This window comes from Eumetopias jubatus, unplaced genomic scaffold (assembly GCF_037043125.1).
Source record: "Eumetopias jubatus isolate StellerSeaLion01/CBP00866 unplaced genomic scaffold, mEumJub1_p1.0 scaffold_8, whole genome shotgun sequence".
NCBI lineage: Eukaryota > Metazoa > Chordata > Mammalia > Carnivora > Otariidae > Eumetopias > Eumetopias jubatus.
In genome coordinates, this window is record NW_028274814.1 from 12,602,944 (window position 1) to 12,628,166 (window position 25,223).

The 25,223-nt window shown below is 42.9% G+C and overlaps 1 protein-coding gene across 5 annotated transcripts in view; it reads right to left on the bottom strand.

Annotated features, from left to right (window-relative positions):
* Positions 1-25,223, bottom strand: part of KIAA1217 (KIAA1217 ortholog) — a 282,087-nt gene that overhangs the window by 78,893 nt on the left and 177,971 nt on the right. For all 5 annotated transcript variants that reach the window (XM_028114195.2, XM_028114196.2, XM_028114197.2 and 2 more), the window contains 2 exons: positions 15,556-15,754; positions 11,570-11,663 (listed from right to left, as the gene is read on the bottom strand). In XM_028114195.2, the coding sequence (XP_027969996.1) occupies positions 11,570-11,663; positions 15,556-15,754 (293 nt within the window). The remainder of the gene's footprint in view (positions 1-11,569; positions 11,664-15,555; positions 15,755-25,223) is intronic.

Below are 25,223 nucleotides of genomic sequence, written 5' to 3' on the forward strand. Positions count from 1 at the left end.
CTTCTCTGTAAAAAGCTAATGTGTGCCCCCCCCAAAAAGAAATTTAAATAAAAGTAACACATACTCACCTGAGGAATTTTAGAAAAAGTGTAAAGAGAAGAACAGTCATCTGGAAACCCTCTATAGGGCAAGATCCTGGACAGAGGGAGCCTGCCTGAACGGGATCAGAAACAATTTCCTAGAGTCTGAGTTACCCTGATGGGGACCCACAGAGAAGACAGAAAAGCAAAACCCCAGGAAGAAAACAGCATGTAGGTGCAAGGGTTACAACCTGAAAATACCAGGACATATGCTCCCAGTCAAAGGCAATTTCCGCTAACATGTGTATTTACAAGAGCCAAGAAAAGGGATGTGGTTTGGATATCAAAGGGCAGGGAGTGTGGGGTAAACCTCTCCCGAACTCTCCAGCGCTGGCACAGAGCTCTTCGGGAATGACCCCACTACCTGCCAAAGGAAGGTCCCATTCCAATGGACTTTCAGTTGAGTTGGTTGGTTCACCAGCCCTGGATTTTATGGAGAAATGGGGTTGGACGCTAGCTGTGTTCATCCTGAAGCCCAAGCGCAGGGCTGCGATGAGCAGCTGTATCTCCTGTTGACTCTGTTGACAATGATTATTTCGCATCACAAGTCACCGGGATGTTTCTGTGGCCGAGTGGATGCCTCAGTCTCTGGGAGGGGGTGGGGAGAGCCCCAGTCCCTGGTCCCGAGGGGGCTCCACCAGCTGTGCTAACTCCAGAACCCTCCACCTTTGACGTTATTCCATGTTCTTCCTGTCCTCCCCCGCAACGGCTCTGCCGAAAGTCTGACAGGCTGGAGCCTGACATGTAGGCAGTTCTCTATTCAAAGACATTTTCTCACTTCCAGATCGAGCTCACGAGTAAGCTCCCTGCTCTGCGGCCACGAAAACAGTTTTCCAGCAACACAGCACATGAAGCAAAGAAGGAAGGAGCACAGAGGAAAGGGTAGTTTGCCTAAAACTCTCCCCACGATATGTACTGTTTACCATTCTCATTTGACGCCGAGGAAGTTGTCATCAAGTCTCTGGAAAGACAACCAGTCTGATACCAGGTTTTGGATGCTACACTGTATCTCAGCCAACCAACCAACCAACCAACCAACCAACCAACCAACCAATCAACCAACCAACCAACCAACCAACCAGCCAATCAACCAACCAACCAACCAACCAACCAACCAAAAAAAACCCCTCCAAAAGTGTACAAAATAATTTCTCGAGTCAAAAAAGCATTGCTTATTTGTAATTATTCCTTTCAAATTAAGTTGTCTGTATCTGATTCCAGACTTGGAGCTCCTGGGGCTACTGGTAAGAGAGTTGGCCTGGGTTTGAACTCCAGCTTTGCTACTTGCTAGTGTGTGATCTTGTTACTTAATTTTTTGGCCTCGGTTTTCCAATCAAAAAATGGGTCTAACTGTACCTATGAAGTCGAGTTATTCTGATAACTACATGAAATAATACATATTATTGAGACCACATTAGATAACAACTTTTCATGCACATGAACTCATCTCCGAATTGGGATAAAGGTATTCACAGGAATATGGATAAGCAGATCCATGCACATGTGAACATTTAAAGGGAAACAGACTGATTTAAAAGGACACTGCTCTACAGAATTCCTTTTTAAAAAATGCAAAATATTGTGACCTAACTATTCAAGAATAAGACAAAATAGTCATCTCAAGTACATATAATTTCTGCCAAAGCCTTTTTTCAAGCAGTCATTAAGCCTGACAAAATAGGATTATATCTATTATATAAAACTGCAGAAGTTTTAAATGTTACTCATAAAGCTTACAATATAAAAAAGTCAAAACCGAGACACAAGAGCTATTTGTAATTTAAAATTGAAAGTGTGTTTCACAAGGAAAAAACAACAAATAATTTTCCCTAGGATGTTGAAGGACACATACTCAGGTCCCCCTCCCACTGTTATCACATCTTCAAATTTTCTACATTTGTTTCAGAAACTAAATGCCAAGTCAACATCTTCATGAAAACACCGAAAATGGTCACAAAACACATCAGTGAGATCTGCACTAGCAGATAATGCTGACACCTTAAATCCTTTTTAAATTATAAGGTTACACAGAAATTATCACAGGATTTATAGATGGAAGACAGCCGAACAGAATTTAAATGGCTTTTAAAAAACAGACTATCGCCAATCACAAAGAAGTCTCCTTCTAAGCAGTGTGTTAAGAAGTGAAAATTAAAAACCTGGAATTTTAATTCCTCACTGAATTGAACTGAAATACGGAAGACCTAACTCAGTTGAAGGCAAATGTCCCACAGCATGACAAAAACAGTCTGAAAATTGTATTTTGTTATAAAGGTACAGTTCTTACCTTACATCTTCTGTGACCCTTTCTCTTCTAGAAGAAACTTTCTAGACTTGCAGAGACCTTGAAACCACCCATCTCTCGAAGGCTTCCAGCTCTGCCTGTCTTTATGGTGACTAAATGCAAGGCTTGGGGTTTTTTTTACAGAAGGAAGCTTTTAGTCAAAATATGTGGTTTAAAGGAGCAGTATCCACCCTTGTTAAAACCATTTCACGGACATTCAGAGGTTTTGTTTCTACTCTATGAAAGTTGAATCTGAGTAGGAAGGCATTTTTCCTGTCCCGGAAATCAGCATAACTAAAACCAATGCTTAGCTAACGAGAAATGTTTCTTCCATGTGTTCCGTCTGGCAGAAACTGCAAGCCATATCAAGGAAACACGTGATGTTTATAAATACAATATGGCTCATGTTGTCATAACCTCTCAATGACAAAAAAAAAAAGTGCAAGGAAAAGCAAGAAGCCACACAGCAGGAAAAATGAGATCTGTATCACTTGGAAGCTGCTTATCAGATGTGCGTATATTAGCCTTTCTTGCTTCTTAGAAAATAAAATAAAGTCTAACTGGAAGCAGCTAGGGAGGGAGAAAGTATCCCCTGTGTCCTGGATAGCCACTGTATTCAAATGTGTTTGCCTCGCTAATCATTTCAAGACGAGTAATTCCTTACCAATGGTAACATAAACATCTTTTTGCCTGTCAAAAAAGCATGATATAAAAGGGGCATGATTAGATACATCACTCGAGTGAGTTCCCTTGTGTTAACTCAAGCAAATAATAGAACGGAGGCAAGGATTTCACAGAGCCTGGAACCGACGTGGAGATATCCAGATGTCTGTATCACGACTGGTTATGCACTTGTGGATTATTGACTTCGGACCTTCTGCTGGATTTGAAGATGTGTGAGGGCACTTACCACACTTGCTCACTATTGTATCTTCAGAATCTTGCACCAAGAGCCAGAATCAGAGGAAGGGTGCGGGAACATAATGGTTGGATGAGTGAACCAGTGAACCTCGGAGCTACGTTAACTCGTCTAAAGTCATCAGTCCTACTTTGTGAGTTTGGAGTATTTGGAGTATCCGATAGGAAAACACTGACTAAACTCAATCTACAAGTAAGATTTGTCCAACTGAGTTATACATACAGCAAAACAAGATCTGTCTTATTTAATTTAGTATCCAGAGGTTAGCTTACTTTCTACCACAGGTGAATTTAACTCCTGAAAAGAAATTTTTAAAAAAGCAGATATGTATGCTTTTCTGACAATCACTTGTTTTAATCTGACCAATCTGTTATTCTCATCTTAAACTTGAGGGTTACTAACTGCTGTAAAATTATATTGATAGGATGGGGAATTTGTTAGGACAGACAGATACTCTTATTTCTCATTTTGGTCAGGAACTACCACCGAGATAAGCTCGGGAATGTGTTGCAAACTCAAATGTTCACATTTATACTTACAAATCATTGTACTGATCTCAGCAAAGAGGGCATTAACTGAAAGTCTGCGACAGGAAAAGTGCTGAAGTTGAACCTCTTTTTTATCCAGATAGTTAAGGAGAATTTGCTCATTGTTGGAGGGAAACACAGGGAGCAAGAAGATGAACTGAATGGGAACTTCACCCCAAAAGAAGCTAAGGGTTGAAAAGGAACTGAAGTTGTGTCCATGGCAGGCAGGAAAAGGTGAGTGGGCCAAGGGAGGGAGGTAGACAGCTGTGGTTCTGGGGAGGTTGAGAGAGGCTTGGAAAAGGGAGGAGGTAGGGGAAGTCTTGATGAAGATGGTAGCTTTTCAGTTAGGTCTTCACACATGGGTGGAACTCGGGCACTGATGATGAAGGCAGCAGAGTGGGGAAGGACAGTCGTGACCCCCAAAGGGAGCAAGAAGGCCAGTTCTTGGAGTTGGCCTGCCTGGCTCCCAATCCAATTCCACCACAGAAGAGCTGTGTGGCTTCGAGCAAGTTCCCTAACCTCTCTGATCTTCAGCTTCCACATCTAAAACCGGGGATAAGAAGAATTCCCCTCACACTGGGTTGTTTTGAAAATCAGACGAGAATGAATACAAGCACAACGCTCAGTGCAGAGCCTGGCCTGGATGTATATTTTGAATGTCAGTCATTAATACCATGGTCACTGGTGGTGGGTTAAGGAAGAGAACCGTGAATGACTGAAAGAAGATTAGCTAGGAGTATTTCCAGAAACTTCCATTTCTATGGGATTCTCATCTCTGCCATTTCTTTTTATTTTATTTATTTATTTGAGAGACAGAGCGAGCACAAGCAGGTGGGGGGGCAGAGGGAGAGGGAGAAACAGACTCACTGCTGAGCAGGGAGCCCGATGCAGGACTCGATCCCAGGACCCTGGGATCACGACCTGAACTGAAGGCAGACGCTTAACCGCTGAGCCACCCGGGCGCCCCTCTTCTCTTCCCTTTCTATAGGGTTACTTCATCCCTCCCCAAATCCCAGAACCCTCCTCTCAACCAGAACACTGCCCCATGGAGAAAACAGCTCTAAGGCATAGACATTTAGGCATACATACGAAATGACACATATACTTCTTCTTCTTTCATTTTTTTAGGGGGGGCGGTTGGGGGTATCTTTTTAGCCCGGCCAAAAGAGAACAAAATGGAACTAAGTTAAATATAAAAAGCTGCTATGAAATAGACACCTAACAGAGTTAAGAAGTGAAACAAATATTAAGAAAGGATACTTTATGGGCTCTAAAATTTCATCAGGAGCATCATTTCAAAACTTGAAAAACTTTAATAGAAATATCAAGGAAGGGAGGCTACCGCTGAATGGAGAGAATCAGAAAGAACTGGGTTCAAATCCAATGTCTGACATTTACCAGCTGCGTGGGCCTGGGAAACACTCATTGGCCTCAGCTGCATCATCGATAAAAATGGAGTCAGTATACCTCCTTGGTGGAGTTATTGGCTAATCAGTACGTAAAGTATTTAACACATTGCCTGCTGCGTAGATACAAAAAGGGCTGTTGTCTTACATCCAGAAAGACAATGGTCTAGAATGAATACTACTTGTACTCTGCCTCCTGACTCCACAGAGAAATGAATAGAATTCACAGAAATCATTACCATCTTGCCCCCCCCAAGTCAAAGTGGAGCATCTGACAAAAAGATGAAAGTAGGAAAACCAAAAAGAGAGGCCAGGAACGAAGCCAACACACAAAATACACGCCGCGAAGGCCTGTACGCTTGTTGTGGGCGGGCCACACGTTTAATTCTAAGCTTTAGAGTAGCAACACAAAGAGGGAAAATGATCACTTTCAAGATTCAAAGTGTCCATTTGACAGAAATAAACCAGGAAAAGTGCAACTATTTCTGGTGATGAGAACAGAGAGATATTTTTACAGTGGGCTCTCATTAATGACGGAAAACGAATAATACAGCAATCGCGGCACTACGGTTTTAGTAGTGCATGCCTGCTGGGTTTACGCTCACCGTGGGTAAGACATCGTGGCCGACTTTGGGCAGGATGCAGAGATGAACACGAGACGGTTTGCGCCTTTGCAGAATTTACAGTCTTGCCGATGAGATGCACATGCATCTAAATGGTTATAACACCGGGACAATGTGCCACATGCCCCCAGAGGGGAAAGATGAATTCTGCCAGAGCATTAGGGGAAGCTTCGTTCAAGTAGGTGGTCTTTTATTTGGCCTCGAAAACAAGTTTTTATGTTTTATCATCTCGATATGGAAATTTTCAACCATTCGGAAACAGAAGAGAAAATCTGATGAACTCCCATCATCCATCTGTGACATTTTTCAGCAGTTTACCAATTTTGTTTCACCTATGTCCGCTTTTTTGGCTTACTCTGCTGGGGTGTTTTTAAAGCAAATCCCATTCATTGTGTCATTTAGCCTCTAAATACTAAGTCTTGTTTTGCAAAACATAATCACCAAGCCATTATTTTACCCAATGGAATGACCAGTTATCCCTTAACATCACCTGATTCCTTTTTTCTTTAAAGGTTTTATTTATTTACTTGAGAGAAACAGAGAGAGAATGAGTAGAGAAGGGCAGAGGGAGAGGGAGAAAGAATGTAAAGCAGACTCCACACTGAGCACAGAGCCCAACTCGGGGTTTGATCCCATGACCTCAAGATCATGACCCGAGCCGAAACCAAGAGTCGGACACTTAACCGACTGAGCCATACAGGTGCCCCAACATCACCTGATTCTTAACCCATGTTCAAATTTCCCAGAGTTTCAAAGATGTCTTTGACAGCTGGTTGTTCCAATCAGGATCCCAACATGGTGCACATGACCTGGGAAATGTACAGTGTCCCCGCCCACTTTTTTTTCAGGCCAGCGGTTTATTGAAGAAATTGGGCAATTGTCCTGTTGTATGTTAGATGGAAGGAATTTCAAAAGTCAGATGTTTGGGGAGGGAGAGGGCACTTCGGAAATCCGGAGCAAGAACTGTGAGGTGGCTCTGCTTGGGTGCTGGGATGCAGATGATACTGACCATCAGCCTGTGCTATTCTTTGTGTGTTGGGACGATGGGCTTAGGGGGATGGCTTGGGAAGCGGTTTTTGGACTGGGGTGAGGTGAGTTGGCAGCCTGGCTAAAGGCTGTTGCATGACTGATAGCTAGAAAAATACTGAGTGCTAGAACTAGAGCAGCAGAGCAGTGTTGCTAAGAGCCGGGGATCTGGAGCCCACCTGCCTGGGTTCAAGTCTCAGCTCTGCCACTCTCTAGCTGTGTGGTCTTGGGCAAATTTCTTAACATACCTAAGCAACTGTGTTCTGAGCTGTCGACAGGAGGGCTTATACCAATACCTGCCTCAAAATGTTGACTTTGGGATTAAATGAGATCACTTGTAAGAGTGCTTAGTAAAATACTCAAAAAAGTTAGCTGTCCTGAGAACAGTGTTGCAGGCAATGGCAGAAGGGGCATCCGTAAGAGGCCTCGCCAAATGGCCTGGACCAGCTCTGGTGACTGGGGGATGTGTTCAGAAACAGGAGTTAGGCAATCAAAGAATCACTGATAACTCAACTTTTTAAATCTCTTCTTCCCCACCCCTCAAAATGCACACACACACCCCCTATCAATGTCACTCTACCTTGTCTAAACACAGAAAAAGCAAGCAGGAAAGGGACTTCAGAGGAAAAAAAAAAAAATTAGATTTTTTTTTTCTTCAGTGGGATACAATGGAAACATTGGAAGAATATCCATGTGGAGACAGCCACTTGGAAGATGAACACTGGGCTGTTGAAGTCTAGAGAAATGGCAGAGGTGGGGTTGTAGTTCAAGGGTCATCCACATTGGTGTAACGGTTAAGTCAGCAGTAAGATAAAAACCACAAGTGAAAGGATGCAAATTAAAAAAAAATCAAATTCACACACACACACGCGCGCGCGCGCGCACATGTGCGCATTGGTGAAGTCCACCTGAGCACACTGAAGACCATTTAGGGGCAGGAGAAAGAAGACTTAGTGAATGAAGCAGGCTGAGATGTGTTTGAACGTTAAGTAAGGCATTTAGAAATGGCAGTGTAAATAGAAACCAAGGTTTCTAAGGAGACCATTCATGGGTGTCAAAGGCAGAGCTGAAATAAAAGAGGTCTGGGAGGCAGTGACTGATTGTGGTATTAGGAAGTTATTTAACATGGATGTCCAGGCCTGGGGAGGGTGTTCTAAATGCAAATCTGGGAGCTGTCCTATATAAGTACAAATGAAAGACATACAAGAGGGAAAGAACTGAGTGATGGGAGCAGAAAATCTCAGGAAGTCACCTCAAAGTGTGCTGGAAGGTGGAAAAGCCCCCAAACTGCAAGAAAGCCTCTGGGTTTTGTGAACAGGAAGTCCCTGGTACCCTCTGAAAGCCCCCAAATGGAATGGCTCATCTCTGAGTTGTACATTTGTGAGTGACAAGCCTTGTGAGTGCATACATAATTCTGCAAGAGGGCCTCTTCCATATGGTGAGCTCAGTCCCTTGGGAACTAAACTGCAAAGCTACTATCTAGTTTTGTAAGGAAACAAAAGTCACGTGATTAAATTAGCTCGGGGAGATTGGCACCCACGTGCAAAGAATCAGGAGCCGGGTGTGCTCCGTTCCAGAAGAGCACCGCACGTCTCCGTCCACAGACGAGCCTCTGAAATGCTCAGCTAGACACTACCTGAAAACCTAGACACAGGTTTTCCCCACCAGGCATGTATTCGCTGCAGGCTCTGGGGCCCACAACCTCCAAGGTAATACTTCTGTCTAACAGGCTTCCTGAGTAACACCACTGCCATCATAAAATTGCTCTGGCGAACTGACCGGTGTAGATTCAGAGTGTCCCATTTTCTTTGGTTTCACAGGTTAAGATCTTCAATTCATTGTTTAAGGACAGTCTCAGAGGCCACTGAAGAGTTCCGGTTGTTGCCATTTTTGCATCTCTGCTCCATCCAACCAATGTCTTTCCTGCTATGCGTGTTTACGGGTAACGAGTGGGCAGCAGGACGGGCTGTCCCAGGCTGCGTCTGGAGGCTGGTGGTTGAAGGTGAATGACATCAGGCGCGGGGCTGCGTCCCTGACTCAAGCGAGTAGTTATCATCAAATTCCTTCACGGCCACGGGCACATTGCAAACATACAGAAGGAGGGAGCTCCCCTAAACCCACCATGCGGCTTGGTTTAGTCTACAGCCATTGATCCTTGCTCTGTTCTCTCTTTCTCTTGTTCACCATAAGTGATGGGGGAAATGCAGCTGGGCTCCAGGCCGGGCTCAGCCAAGCCTCCTTTCCTTTAAAGGCAAGGCAGCTACATTCGTGGAGAAGGAGAGAGAATTTCAACCTCCACAGCCAAAAGGTGAGGCTGAAGGAATTCCATGTCTGTTAGCTTCTGGAATCTGTGACTAGGGGCCAAGTCACAAATTGCAGGCATGATCACACCTCATTGGTTTTAAAAACCACGTTCTACTTCTCGTGTCTAAGTAGTCTTCTTGGAAACCTAAAAGCGTGTCTGGGGGTTGGATGGTGAACATTTGTTGTCTTGTGATCTGGGGACAACAGTTGATGTCCTCACACAAAAAAATGCTGCTGGAAGGAGGCTGTGGGCAACACAGAAAGATCGCTAGGGTCTGGTCTAAAAGTAAAAGCAGAGCAACTTGACGGAAACCCATTGCAAACGTTCTGAATTCTAACAGGCTTTGTCCATATGGTTGATATTTGAGTTCTCTACGTGCACACTGCTGGTCCTTATGTTGGTACCACATCTGCTTAAGAGTTAAAACAGGTGTCCTCCCCAGCCATAAACAAGACTTTCAGAGGCGATGCTGGGGCCCCTGTGTGGGCTCTACGTAACAGAAACAGATCTCTGAGCGCCATGAAACTCCAGTTCGAAGGCTAGACATACCAAAAAAATAAAGATATCCAGGAGAACAAAGACTCTTAAGAATGTCATTAAGAAAGAATAACGAAATAATAAAAAGCAAGGGTCCTGTAACATTCAGTCCGTGTTTCATGATCAGCATGACTCAGTCTGTCTTCACGTGGTGCTGCTTTACATTTAAAGTGTAACTAACTAAAAATAAGCCTCAAAATCCTAGATTTGCTCAAGTAGCAACACAGCCTTCACTTCAAATCGCACATCATTTCTGACATAAAAAAAAAAAATCGGCAATTGAGGATGTAAGAGGCCTTTCCCTCCCAAAGTGCGGGCTCTGATCCCACAATGTCATCACTCATATTCCAGTCCAGAATTCCCTAGAAATTCTTCCAGCACTTTCTATCAGACCTCCTGGCCTCTTGGTCCTAAACTCACACACCATGTAGGGTAGGCAGAACAATGGTTCCGCCAAAGATATCTGCTTCCTAATCCACCGAACCTCTGACTGCACAAGGAAGGGGGATTAAGGTTGCTAATCAGTTGACCTTAAGACAAGGAGATTATTCTGGGGCACTGGGTGGGCCCAGCATAATCACAAATGTCCTTAAAATGTGGAAGAGGGAGGGTTAGAGATGTGATAATGGAAGCCGGGTGAGAGAGAGGCTATTTGGCTGAGTTTGAAGGTGGAAAGAGGGGACCGCAAGGTGAGAAACCTGCCTGATCCCTAGAAGCTGGGGGAAAAAAAAGGAAACATTCTCTCTAGAGCTCCCAGAAAGGAAAGCTGATGCTCTGCTGCTGACCCCTTGAGTTTACAGCCCACTGAGGACCATGTGGGACTTCTGACCTTTAGAACTGTACGTCTGTGTCATTTTAAGTCAGGAAACGTGTATTAATTTGTTACAACAGCGATAGCAAACCGACCCATCCTGTCCGGGAAGCAGAGACAACCTCATCTCGGGGATGCAACCCCGATGCTAGGATAGGCAATGCCTGGGGCTTCTTTAGCAAGAAGACCTATTCATTTACTTTTCTCCCAGTTAAACTCCCAGCATCCAGCAGAGTGCTAGTCCTCAGAAAGGATGGTTATAAAATGGTGCAGCATCTTCTAAATTTGTGTGTGTGGTGGGGAGGAGGTACAGCTGGAGAGCAATGTAGCACTATTGTTAGAAACTCAGTCCCTTTTCTAGCGAACCTGCCTTAATATGACTTTAAAAATCTGTCTTTTCTGTTTCCCTGTTCTTTTCTCTTCAAAACACCCCTGGGTGCTTTGAATGTTTGGATAATCTTCAGCGATGATCTAAAGCTAGAGAATTTCAGCTGCCACATCGTGCAGATTTTTTGGACAATGCCTTCGACGGGATTCAGATAAGGTTTGATAATATTTAATACAACAGTCGTGAATTAGCAGGTGAATAATTTAATGAGAATGCTAGGGCTTGCTTGGAAGAGTTGATGTAAGAATATTAATAGATTCTACATGGAATCGTACATGGGTTTTTTGTTGTCGGTGTTTGTAACTTAGTTTTGTTTTCATTAGAGAAAAAAATAGCAAGAGATCCTCTGAATAGGTTAATGCATATGGACCAAGGATGCTTTTAGGAAAAAGATTTTCAGGATCCCCTTGGAGTGAGGACACAACTCAACTCCATGCTTAGAGATAAATGAGGATGCGTCAGGCCCTATTTCAGCCCATCTGCCCCAAATATCCGGGAAATTTGATTTCTTTACCAAGGCACAAATCATGAGTCATCAGACAAGATGAGCGGTGAGAAGCCTTAAAACCCGGTGGTGGGATGTGACTGCATCAGGAGACACTGCCAGAAAACGGGATGGCCTGACCTATCGAATACAATTAAAAATAGAACAGGAACACTTACCCTCATGTCTCCGTTCACAGTTTTCGGTGTGTGGTTGAATGCATGTGCGGGGTCCTTGTTGTACACTTTGAGGAGCGATCTGTCCTGAATGTTCCTGGAATCAAAAACATCAATGACTATGGCAGATGAAAGGAGCCTTACTTTGGCCATTTCTTTTGCCTGCCCTGCAGAATCAGGTAAAAGACACCAACAGACAATTCAACTGTTGTCTACAGTCAACTGGGCAAAAAGTTCTTTCACCATAAAATGGGCAAAAATAAATAAGGAAAAGGAGAAAAGTGACTCCAGCTTTTCTTGCCCGTTTTTGTTCCTCAGGAAAGTATTCGTCTTTCCCTGCAGTCCTCCACCCACAAATATCGGTTAGCGTGGACTTTCTTTCAAGATCTGAGCAAGGAAAGCTAACACTTTCAATAAAGCTCCAATCCTTACACGACGTTCAAAGGGATTTGGTTAATATTTAAATATTTAATAGTTTACTTTGCCCAAACACCTGGTTTTCTGCTTATCTCATGAGTGCACACAAAGGAAAATGGTTTTTCCTTCAAACACTTTCGGCAAGGAACAGAAAATGTTATTTGCAGTCCGGGAAGAAAAAAAAAAAGTACCACCAAGATCAAAACGAGCATCTTTACGATGCCTTTTTTCTCCTTCCACAGTGGCTATTAAAAATACTCGTCTACGTACAAGTGGGCTGACTGGACGTGCAGAGTGTTCAGAAGGAATAGCAGCAGATCGAGTCTTCTGCTTGTCTCTTTCTCCTTCTGAGCCCGGCACTTAGAGCCCGGGAGTCGGTCATACCGCAACAAAGGACAGAAACCCCACATCTTGCTCAGAGCCTACCTTAGAATTATTTAAGAGCACAGGAATGTCTACGAAGTCCTTCTCCCTCCACATTCAGCTTTCATCAGCAGAACGGCCACCCCAAGCACTGTCAGCCCCGTCTACACTGCGTCCTTCCAATGCCGGCGCGCGGAGCTCGGGGATGTGTGTGCAGGGAGAGGCATTCCTTTCCTCCAGGTGCAGCCACACGTTCTGTGGGCTGATCGCAATCTCTGGGATTACTGGGTTATGTTTTGTTTTAAACGGAGTGGAGGATTCTTGGACTAGTCTTGCTTCCCTCCTTTAAGTATCTGTCAGTAATGGCTTTGAAGCAATGACTAGCCCAAGCTTGCAGGGCTGCTCCAGACTTCAAGGAGCTCGTTACGAGCCGGCGTACGGGGGAGCATGCAGCCCTTGTTATTAAAGGGGCTAGCTTACTATGAAGGCAAGAGCTCACAGAAGGTGAGGACATGGGGATTCACTAAAGGGACCCGCCCTCCCAGCTCCCGCTGTGGCTTTGTGGGGGGGGGGGGTGGTCACAAGTGACAATATGAAGAAAATGAAAACCTTACTTGAGCAGTGAACAAAACTTAGTGTGATTCTGAAGGTATTTAAAATACATGAAGTTGGTTTATGATTAATTTAGAAACAGGCTCATCCAAGATGAACCAACAGTAAAGGCCCAGACTGCATTTACCATGGCAACATTTACAACACGGAATTTCAACCTGAACGCTCCATAGCATTTCCCTAAGGAAAATATGAAGAACCCAACCCAGTGACGAAATAGTTAAATGTTTAACCAGTACACTCTCACTTCAAAAACACTGGATGTGAAAGGAAATTTGTCTCTGGGCTCAGAATATTGAAGCCATTGTCTTCAGTGACAATCTACATGGTCCACTTGTGGAGGGGAGAGAGAGAATCTATGTAATGTTGGTGGTGAGAATTTATTCTACCATTCATATAAAATATAATTGAGACATTTTATGCATTAAGCAAAGAGACAGAAGAATTCTTTGGAAAAGACAGACATAGGATCACCTAGCATAAACATTATATTCATCACCAAATAAAAACACTTCATCCACTGAAATATTTTTAGATCCATTTTCATAGGTAAATCAGAATACTGAAAAGTAAAATTAGCGACAAACTTATAAATCAATGACTTTCCCATTAAACATTTTAAATTAGATTTTAAAAACGACTTTCACAAATGTAAACATATTAACTGAAAATTATTGATGTTGAAAGAAAGGGTCCCGTCTTCTCTCAAGCACTATTTTCATCTGTTTTATCAACTGACTTTGCATCAAGGAGAATCATCTCAGTTCGAAAGTTGGGGGCACCTTTTCCCCTTTACCCTCCCTCCCATTTCTCTCTCCACAACCTCCTGTGACACTCCAGAAGAACTCCTGAAGGGAGCCCTAGCAGTAACACTTTGAGGTTTGGGAAAAGCTCTAGAAAATCATGACTCTATGCAATTTAAAAATGCTTGCATGAAAAAAATAAGTAAGTAAAAATGTTTGCATGGGCTGCGAGACAGTGGGGTCCAATTGTTCCTAATAACCTCATCAGGCTTGAGCTCCATAATCAAAAGTCACTTTATGCAGTTTCATATGGATTTATTATTACCATTTCTCTTCAGTCCTCTCACTGCAAAACACGGAAATTCAAGAAGATAGCTGTAAAACAGCATGCCCATGTGAAAACGCTACATGGGACTATATGACCACAAACATACTCCTTAGATACACAATGTGATGACTTCATGTTTAAGTTCATGCTCTGTAAATTCCATTCTTTTTTTTGTGTGTGTGACAGGCTGATTAATAATTTATTTCAAAGAACAAACATGAATTTTCTGATACCCATGAATATTTAAACATGCTTTTTAAAGGTAGCAAGGTGGTGCAACAGACGTAACACCTATACCTTAGGGCATGCGTCAAACTTTGAAAGCCCTAAATTACTCATATACCTTGGCACACGCCTAAGTATGTCATTTGCGATCATTGTAAGATATTTATCAGTTCACATTTGTTATGCACTGGAGGCATACTGTTTAAAAGTGGTTTCTATTAATTTCCTAATGAAGAAACAGGGCATCCTGCTCTCCCCATGGGGAAGGGATCCCAAAGTCCAAGTTGTGGACCAGATCGGTTGGGCAGGGAATGTTCTGAGGGGATAAAAAAAAAAACTCCTCGCAAAAGGATGTGGGCAGTCAGGTCTGGGGCTGCGCTGGGAAATGAAGTGGCTGTGGGATCTTGAATAAGTCCCTTAACTTTTACGCATCTGAGTTTCCGGTCCCATAAAACGAAAGGGCTGAATTAGTCACTCAATACTTTTTAAGTTCTAAAATGTCTATGAGCTATACTAGCAACGCCTTGTTTGTGCCAATTCAAGTCTGGTTTGTCAGGCTGTTTGGCTGGGAGAGATCGGATGGGTCCCATCTGCTCTAGACACAACACCATCATGGTGGATACAGATGCTTTTATTTCTGCACCCCTGCAGTAGCATGAATCCACCTGGCCTCATTTGAGGGTACATTCTCCTAGGGGCCCTGGAGAAAGCCCACCTAGAAAGTGAGATTTTTTGGTAAGGCCAGCTATTTAAGGAAAACATAGAGACAGAGAATGCTTCTCAGCCTCTTCTCTTATGGACAACAGCATTGGGTTCCCTGCTTCTACTCTAACCTGTTGGTGTAAATAATGGCCCAGTGGGATCACTACCTAACACGTTCAGAGTCTCTGTGAGGGAAAAAGCACTTGAGAAGGAGCTGGGAAAGTTCCAGTCACAAGCATGGCCTTATGATGTTGATCAAGCCTCTTCACCACCTTCTGGGCCTCAGTTTCCCCAACTCTTAAACAGTGGATTGGTTACTTCTTATATTCTTCTCAGAGGTAATAAGCAAAGATCTATGTGGGACAAGTCTGTCCTCACTTTTGTAAACCAGACCTTGTAAATGGATTATAGAAAAACAGGTCATGAATTCACACCTGGGTGAGATAAGCCTGCCAACCAGGGTAACAGATAGCTGTGCTTCCTTCGTGGGGACATGGAGAGATGAGGACTCAGTACACACCAGAGCAATGCTAAACGCAGTATGGTGGACACACACACACACACACACACACACACACACACACGACATCACTACCTACCTTACATCATTTAGTTCATAATAGACATTTCTGCTTTCATCTTTGATGTAAATGGCGACACTGGGCGATTCTAGCATTTTCATGGTGAGCTGCTGTGGAAAGGCACTTACGAAGAGAGCACGGATTGTGTCTGCACTTGTGATTTCATTCGGCATCCTGAGCTGCTTGGTTTCATCTCCATACTGGAGATAGAGAACCCCTGCACGCAAAATGAACACAGTTATCAGTCCCAGATCAAGACTCACGCAACACGCAGCAAAAGCTTAGCCACTTCTGTCTTAACACAGGCAGCAATGGTCAGGACAAGCTTGGAAAGCGTGTAACAAGAGATGTTTGTTTGGAATTTCCAAGGAATGCACTTTCTGGTTATCACAAGAATACTCACTTTTATTCTTTGGAGTCCAGGCAGGTGTTAAAAAGGCTAATTCCCAACTATTTTAAAACCAAAAGGACAAGAAGCTAACCTCTGGTAGCCTAAAGCAAAAGACAATACTTTATTCCCTTGAAAGGTATATTTAGGAATTTGACCCCATAGGGTGATTTTGCCCATGTTTTTCATTAGCTAACAACACAGTCATTATAACGATGGGTAAGCTATATAGTTTAAGTCTTTGTAGTCCATTCAGAGACATTTTAAGTGGAAAGGCTACAATATTTCTGTGGCTCTAATACATATTTACTGAATGTTTATACCAAATGAAACTACCTACAAGAAAAGAATCTGACACCGCAATGTTTCAGAAAGAAAATGGAACAAGTCAGTTACATAAAGAAACACAGAAGCACAGGATTGTAGAATTTTAGAGTTCCGGGGGGTGTATGGCTTCCAATGAGCCATACTGCCTAGTATCCATGACCCGGGGTCGTCCCTTCCCACATTGACTCTGGGCTTGGCCATGTGACTTGTTTTGATCAACGAGACATTAGCAAGTAAGATGCAAAATGGAGGCTTGGTAAGTGCTTGCACCCTAGACCTTGACCTCTTGATGTGTGGTCTTGGATGCTCCCTCACAGAACCAAGCTTCTGTGAGTCCATCTGAGCCACATGAGGAGGCCGCATGAAGAAGAATGAAAGCCCTGACTGACGGCCCCCACTAAGCTTCCATTCTACAGCCAGCACTGCCGGCCAGTCATGTGGGTGAGCCACCTTGGGAGGAGAATCCCCAGCTCCAGGTGACCTGCCCCAGCTGCCATCACATGGAACCAAAATGTGATGCCCCCTTCCAAGTGCTGCCCAAATTACAGAATAAAGCCAGTAAGTAATTGTTGATTTAATTCACTATGTTTACAGTCACCTGTTATGCAAAAATGTATAACTGAAACAGGGTATCAAAGATCCTGACATTTAATTTGAATCCGCTTCTTGTGAGAATCTGCTGCAGACAGACTAATATCACTAGAGTACGCTTTGGCAGGAGAGACTCAAAAAAAGAATAGAATATGACTTCTGGTTACAATAAGGCAATTTAGGTAACAAATTTATCTCTATCTCCTCCTGAAATTCCATTAAAGTGACAATGAAGAATAAAAAAGCACAAATCAAAGAATTAAAGGAACGAGAGAGGAAACAGTACCAGACAAGAAAAGGCTGACACCTGAGTCTTCAAGGGGGAGAACTCCAGATAAAACATGCAGGGCTAGGGAAGCTCCAGAAGCAAGACACCAGCTCCCTCTGAGGGGAGCAGTGCAGACTGAGTGGAAACCATGAGGCCTGACGGAACCTTCTTTTCTTTCTAATGGTTCTGCAACCTGTCCGAAGCTTTCTATCCCACTCAGCCAACTGACTCTCCACATCCACAGAAGAAGACCAAAGAGCCAGAACCAAACAGACTACATTCTGGCTCACCAGGCACAGGGCAGGGTGGGTGAGGTGCCTTCTCACAGAATGTTTGCAAAGGGGTGACCCTCAGTCAAGAAACTGGAGGAACCCCTCTAGGAAAGTTGACTGGCCTGTGAGAAAGGACCAATAAATAGATTTTTGAGGGTAATGCTCAAGTTCTGTTTGATCCTCATTGTGAAGTGGCCCAACCCATATATGAAAGCTTCCAGTTAGTATGACCATGCCTCACTCACGCATTTGCAGACTACCCAGAATTAACAGACATTTCATTCAAGCCACTAACATGAGACACCAAAATAAACAGAAAACAGAAACTCAGAAATGATGAGAGAGTCCAAGAAAAGGGGAACATTTGGAAAGCAAGAGCAAGCTCTGGGAATCATGAGAGCATGAATTAAAAATTCAGGAAGGAAGAGGGGTGCCTGGCTGGCTCAGTCAGTAGAGCACGTGACTCTTGATCTTGGGGTTGGGCATAGAGTTTACTTCACTAGAAAAAAAAATTCAGGGAGGAAGAAAAAGTTGATGAAATCTGAGAAAGTGGAGCAAAAAGACTAAGGAACAGGAGAGAGTGAAAAACAGTAAGAAAAACAGATAATTATTTCAGAGCATCCCAAGTATTACTAATGGGAATTTGGGTAAAAGAGATCAGGAAAAACAAAAGATTTACAAAAAGCATTATAAAAAAAAAATCTCCCCCAAACTGAAGGGCCTGAGATCAGAGACTGAAAAAGTTTATGAAATGCACAACATAATCAGGCTGGTCACTGAGGCATCCAGACGGCAGGGGGGAGAACAGAAGATCCTCCAAGTCCCCAAAGGGTTGGGCAGAAAAGCCACAAACAAAGGAGTGGGAGCCAGAAAGGCGTGAATTTTCTCAGCAGCAACCCAGAAACCAGAAGACAATGAGAAATAGCTTCGAAAATCCAGACAGCAATATTTTTGATCTACATCTATATTCATCCAGACCATCCTTTAGGTTTTTATGAAAGTCGGCTTCTCAGTGAGGCCTTCCTTCACTACCTTTGTCAAAATTTCAGCACCCATTCTTCCAAATACTTCATACCCCCCTCGTTTCATTTCTATTCCTCAGCATTTTTCGCATATACTGTAATTCATATTTTAACTCTTGCTATTGCTTATCATCACTTTCTTCCTTTAGACTGTAAGCTTCATGAGGTCAGGGATTTCTTTTTTTTAACTTTTTTGTTGTTGTTGTTCAACCACAGTACCCTGAGCACCTGTAGATACTACTTGTTACACAACAGGTTCTCAATAAATGTTTGTTGAGTGAATGATTTATCAGTCAGCCAAGAGGAGTGTTCAGTTCATAGCTATCCAAGCTACTTCATACAGCTTGGTAATCCTGTTCCCGATTTGTATACACATTAGAAATACTTTCTGAAGTGGCTGTTTCCTTGATTGGAGTCGTCCTTTTTTTTTTTTTATTATGTTCATCACCATACATTACATCATTAGTTTTTGATGTAGTGTTCCATGATTCATTGTTTGCGTATGACACCCAGTGCTCCATGCAGTACGTGGCCTCTTTAATACCTATCACCAGGTTAACCTATCCCTCCACCTCCCTCCCTCTAGAACCCTCAGTTTGTTTCTCAGAGTCCATAGTTTCTCATGGTTTGTCTCCCCCTCTGATTTCCCCCCCTTCATTTTTCCCTTCCTGCTATCTTCTTCTTCCTTTTTTTTTTTTTTTTTTTTAACATATATTGCATTATTTGTTTCAGGGGTACAGGTCTGTGATTCAACAGTCTTGCACAATTCACAGCGCTCACGATAGCACATACCCTCCCCAATGTCTATCACCCAGCCACCCCATCCCTCCCACCCCCCCACCACTCCAGCAACCCTCAGTTTGTTTCCTGAGATTAAGAATTCCTCGTATCAGTGAGGTCATATGATACATGTCTTTCTCTGATTGTGGAGTCATCCTTTTGCACTGAGCATAAGCAGCTAAATTTCCCCTCAGAGGAAATTCGGATCCTCAGCTTCTTCAGGGAGCTAGTTTTTCAAAATATCCACGCTGTTACACGTTCCTCAGACTCCAGAAAAATCCTTTCAAGTCTGTCTGATCACAGATCTTGCCAGTTTTTGCCCCAAATGGGAGATGCGGTGACTGTCCCACGTGATCGGTGATGCCACAGCTAACGGCCCAAACTACTCTTGAGGTCTGGGCCCTGACCATGCCTGGGCGAAGCCCCTGCCGATGGACCACTTACAGCCTCACTACCGTCAAATATCACAGCCTCATTCCACCCAAGGGGCCTGGTTTTCATTCCTGCGTCCGCATTCTGTGCATGCGTGTGCTTGAAATCGAATTTGTAGACTCTGAGTGAAAAGAAATTAAAAAAAGGGGGCCAAAATGACGGTTACCTCAGGGTCTGGCTGGTACAGATGCCTGCTGGGTACACAAGTCCAGTTACAGATTGTGAAAATCCAGAGAAGACGGGAAAGATGGCTTTACGAACAGAGGAGAACAGTTTTCTACACTTGCCTCAGTTTGCTTTCTCAATTCAGGAGAGGTATTTAGAAATGCTTAAACTCAGAAGGAAATCTCTTAATATATGATGGCGGTTTATTGGCTCAGTGATGAGATTCAGTTCGCTCTGGCATTCTTTCCTAGCTCTGAGCGGTGCAGCCTGCTCCAGATTACGGGGGAAGTCTGAAGGACTTTGGCTCATACTGTCCCTTTTTATGAAGAAGGGAAGGGGACAGGGAAATGCATTTATAATGTCTGCTATGTGTCAGAAACGGTATGCATGGGTTTCACTTAATCAGCACAGCATCTCTTGTCAGGTAGGTATTATGGCCCCATTTCACAGAGAGGGAAAACAAAGCTCAGAAGGTCCAAGTAACTTGCTTAAAGTAAAAGCTAGTAGATCGCTAACTAGCTTATATATCCCATTCTGTGCATCCACAGAACCGAGGGTCTCTCCCTTGAAGCCTGTGGCCTCTGAAATCCTGCACTGAGCCACACCCATCTCCTCCAACCTCCCTTTCTGGACGCGCTTAGCTGTCCTCACACTTTTTGCCTGACTGTCTGCTTTGAAGATGTCGAAGCACGTGCTGAGGGGAGTGGGGGGTAGGCACAGAGCTCTGGAAGCAGCAGAGTGTTGAAATGAACCTCAGGACACTTGGAGCCCCTCTGAGAAGCCAGAATATTCAACAATTCTTCCACCTCAATGGCCCTGCAGAGGCAATGTGGATTTTTCACCAAGAACTCTTGATCACATTTTACCAAAAAAGTACACTTGGCAGGTCACGCTCGTGTGACACATCCTCAGAATCTTCTGGATCTCAGAATCAGTTCCAGAACATGGGACATCTTCTCAAATATTCCTTACTTGATATGGTGTGCAAGAATTTTCACACTGTCACCTGGCTTGGACTGAATGTCTGTGTGTCCCTCCCCCTCCCCTAATTCTTATGTTAAAACCCTAACCCCCCAGGGTTGCTTTTCGGAAGTGGGGCCTCCGGGAGGTAATTCAGTCATGAGGGTGGAGCACCATGATGGGATTAGTGCCCTTCTGAGAAGAGACACAAGACAGTTTATTTTCTCTCTCTGCTCTCTGCCCTGTGGGGAAACGAAGTGAAAACCGCCATCTGCAAACCATGAAGTCAGCCCTCCCCAGACACCAGATTTGCTGGTGCCTTGGTCTTGAACTTCCCAGCCTTTGGAACATTGAGAAATAAATGGTTTTAAGATGCTCAGTCTAGGGTGGGGCGCCTGGGCGGCTCACTCCTTTAAGTGTCAGACTCTTGATTTCAGCTCAGGTCATGATCTCAGGTTCCTGAGATGGAGCCCTGCATCGGGCTCCACAACCAGTGGGGAGTCTGCTTCTCTCTCCCTCTGCCCCTGCCCCCATCCATGCTCTCTTTCTCTCTCACTTTAAAATAAATAAATAAATCTTAAAAAAAAAAAAAAGATACTAAGTCTAGTTAATTTGTTATACCAGCCTGAATGGACCTGTCTCCTATTCCTGCCTTATTATCCCAAACCATGCCACATTCCCATGGCACTAGAGTTGTTCTGGAAATCCTGCTGTCCTGTGAACTTAGCAGGCACACTTAACACTGCATGCTGTGCCATCACCTTGGGTGATCTCTCCGCCAGCTTGCTTGGCCTGCACACGACCTCCTCTGAGCTATTTCCCCCACCACTCCTCCATCACTTTTTCACTAAGGATTGAGGAATTAATTTTTCTTGCGTAAGTCCTCACATCGCGTTTTCCTGAAATTGCAAGCATAGTTTTTAATTCTGCAGTATGATTAGCTGTATTCATCAGATGGGAAGATAGTAGAATATTAGGCACAAAGTAGATGCTCACGTATCTTTTAGCTGAAAAAAATTTAATTCTCCCTGTACTGTGGCCCAGTTAATATGTATGCTTGCCTTCTGGCATGCCTTCTACCACCTCCCCTAAATGACATTTTCCACAGGTAGGTGATGGTGACAATTCCAAATGACTTAAATTCCTCAGTTTCCCCAAATACAACTTAAGATTATGCAGATCAATATTTGCATTACGACTACTGCAAATGGCTAATGCCTTAAAAATATTAAGAGCTCTTATAGTACCTTCTGGTAGGAAACTCACTCTTCAACTTACTAAGAAAAACATAAGTACTAAAATATTAACATATCTTCTTATACTTATCAAATTGGCAGAGGTCTTTACAATACAATAAACAATGCTGACAAGGGTCAGGAAAATGAATTTTCTCACATACCACTGTTGGGAAAATAAACTGACACCACTTCTCTAAAGGGCTACTTGTTAATAGATGTCAAAAGCCCTCTGAATTACACACATGGTTTGAGCCAGTAATTCCATTTGTACACATTTATGCACAAAGATATAGTGATGAGGATGCTCAACAGAGCATCATCTCTAAGAATAGTATGGGGGAATCCCAACATTAGGGGATTCATTTAATAAATCAATTCACTTAATAAATCTATTGACTGAATACTACCACTGTTATTAAAAGCAATTCTAGGAGAAGATGAGAAAAACGTTGTATTTTGTTAAGTGATAAAGTGTACTACAAAACAGAAAGGAACTTGATTTCCCCCTGATGGCAGTGATGGGTCCAGGTTTTGTATGGTCTGAAGCTTACACAGTTTTGAGGGACCTCTTTAAGAACAACAGTACAAGTTAGAAACATAAAATTCAGTATGAAAGTTAATTATTTGCCTGGTTCCATCAGGCTCATGGTAAGTCTACCTATTTGATGACTGTACACCAACATGACAAGACTGATTGTCTTTGGGTGATAAGCTCATGGTTGATAATGTTCTCTACGATTTTCTGTATCTTCTATTCTACATTTCCTAAAATAACTATGCTTTGATTTGATCATTTGAAAAGATAACCTCCACAGATCTAAAAAGACTGGCCAATTAGGGATTCTACTCAGTAAACTGAGTAATTTTTTTAAGCCAAAAGAGATGGGCTATGGGAGGCTGCTCCTACAGAAACTTACAGTGGAGTTGGCAGAATGTAAATTGGCATCTGAAACGGGAAAGACATTGGTACTGAATATAAACAAAAGATTCCAGTATAGTTAACATACTGGTGTACCCTTAAGAGACTGAATTCAAGAGTCTTTGGATTTAAGACAAAACGAATTGAGGGGGACCTGCAGGGATGCCTTCTTTCGTTCACTACATAAGCCTCTACAGTGTGCCAGGGCCTATACCAGGAATGGGAGGTACGACGGTAACCCTCTGGTCACCCTCTGTGTTCTAACCCCTCCAGCCATTCCATAAACGACACTGTTCTTTAGAAGTTAGCAATTCATACCTCACACCAGCTGACACTCTGTTTCAGACATAGCAGCGATTTTAAGACAAGTCTGCATGTGTTCTTTGAAAAGCTCGAGCATGCCCTCAGATGTCAGTAATGTTTTCCGTCCCGGAGAAGACCCATGCTGCTATGTCCCTTCCTATGGAGTAGCTTTTCAAGGAGGTGACAAAGCAGGCTGGTGACAGTTCCTTGTGAGGACGAACAAGATAAAAGAAAATTCATTCTCTATAGAAAGTCTGGATGCTCTTTAGTTTTGGAATAACCTGACTCTCAGATTTCAGTGTCTTTGTTTTGAGTAAACACCAAATCTTTGCGTCGTTATTTGGAAATGATGGTATCAATCAAACCTTTTCTTATTCCATCCAGATACCTGATATTTAAAGGCAATGTGAAACTTCGTTAAGTCTGTTAGCTAATTTATCTTCTAATAGTTATACTTGAGGAACTATGGAGACCCTCTGAGAGTCCCTATGGGAGAATCTTGATGAAAGGCTGAAAAATTCTAGGGAAATAAGTTGCAATTTTATGCCAAATTCTGGTTTAGAATGTGCTCTAAAGACCCTTAATTGTGGACCCACCTGTGTTAGCATCATGGAAGAACACGTTAAAGCAGTAAGTTTGTTGCAAGTTGAATGACAGAGTCTCACCCCCTCAACAACCTGACAGACAGCAGTCACTGGACAGAGATTCTGCTTGGAGGCACTCATTCTTGACACAAAGTCTTATTAGGTTAGCATGTGACATGATAATACCATTGAAGTGAGCATCCCAAGGCATTGCTCTAAAAAAAATGCCTTGAAGAAACTGTTGATGACTTCTGGAATTCAAACTGTGTTGAAGTCATGAATGTGTCTGATGCTGATTTCTAGTACTGGGGCCATATTCATTCCCAGGGCATCTTACCGCCGTTTTCCATGGATAGTTACAAACGTGTCTGTGAAGAAGCTATAAAGCAAAGTCACTCAAGAACTTGCAGCCCAACGTCAACGGAGTCAATCATTTAATCTTAAAGGTTACTCAGCAATTAAGGCAGAAAGTGTACGAAAATGCTGTTGAGAAACACTATAATTGAGTATGGGTACCGTACAACTGTAACTGAATTCTCTCTTACACTTAAGGTGAGTTGTCAGTTAAATTAAACATCACGTTGTCCATTCATTTCATAAACTAGTATTCATATGAATAATAAAGTAGTAAGAGGAAAAACTTCAAGTTTAAATGCAAACCCCTAAATAAAATATTAGCAAAACCAACCTAGCAATGTATGAAAAAGTACATCACGACCAACAAGAATTTATCTCAGGAATATAAGGACTAGATAGTCTAGTCCTAATACAGTCTGCAATAAGAAGTAAGTAAAGAGGTGCCTGGGTGGCTCAGTCAGTTAAGCACCTGACTCTGGATTTCAGCTCAGGTCATGATCTCAGTGTTGTGCGATAGAGCCCTGAGTCCTTAGCATGGAGCCTAAAGCATGGAGCCACTATTAAAATTGTCTCTCTCCCTCTGGCCCTCCCCCTATTCGCACTCACTATCGCTCTTTAAAAAAAAAAAAAAAAGGAAATAAGTAAAGAGAAACTATATATGATAATCTTGACCGTGTCAGAAAAATGTTAAGAAAAATCCAAAACACATTTATATTTAAAAAAAAATTTAAGAATTAAAGAGAACTTTCTTAACTTGGTGAAAGGTAGCCAACCAAAAACCTCAAGGAAGGGTAATGCTTAATGATGAAAAATGAGAAGAATTCTCTTTAAAGTTAGATTTTTTGGGGGGCACCTGGCTGGCTCAGTTGGTAGAGTATGCGACTCTTGATCTCAGGGTTCTAAGTCTGAGCCCCATGTTGGGTGTAGAGATTACTTAAAAATAAAATCTTTAAACTCAGGTTTTTTTGTTATTGTTGCATCTGAAGTCAGTCTGACTAGCATCGTTAATACAAGAAAAAGAAATAAAAGGCATATGAATCAGAAGGGATAATCAAACCTGTGATTATTTTCAGGTGATCT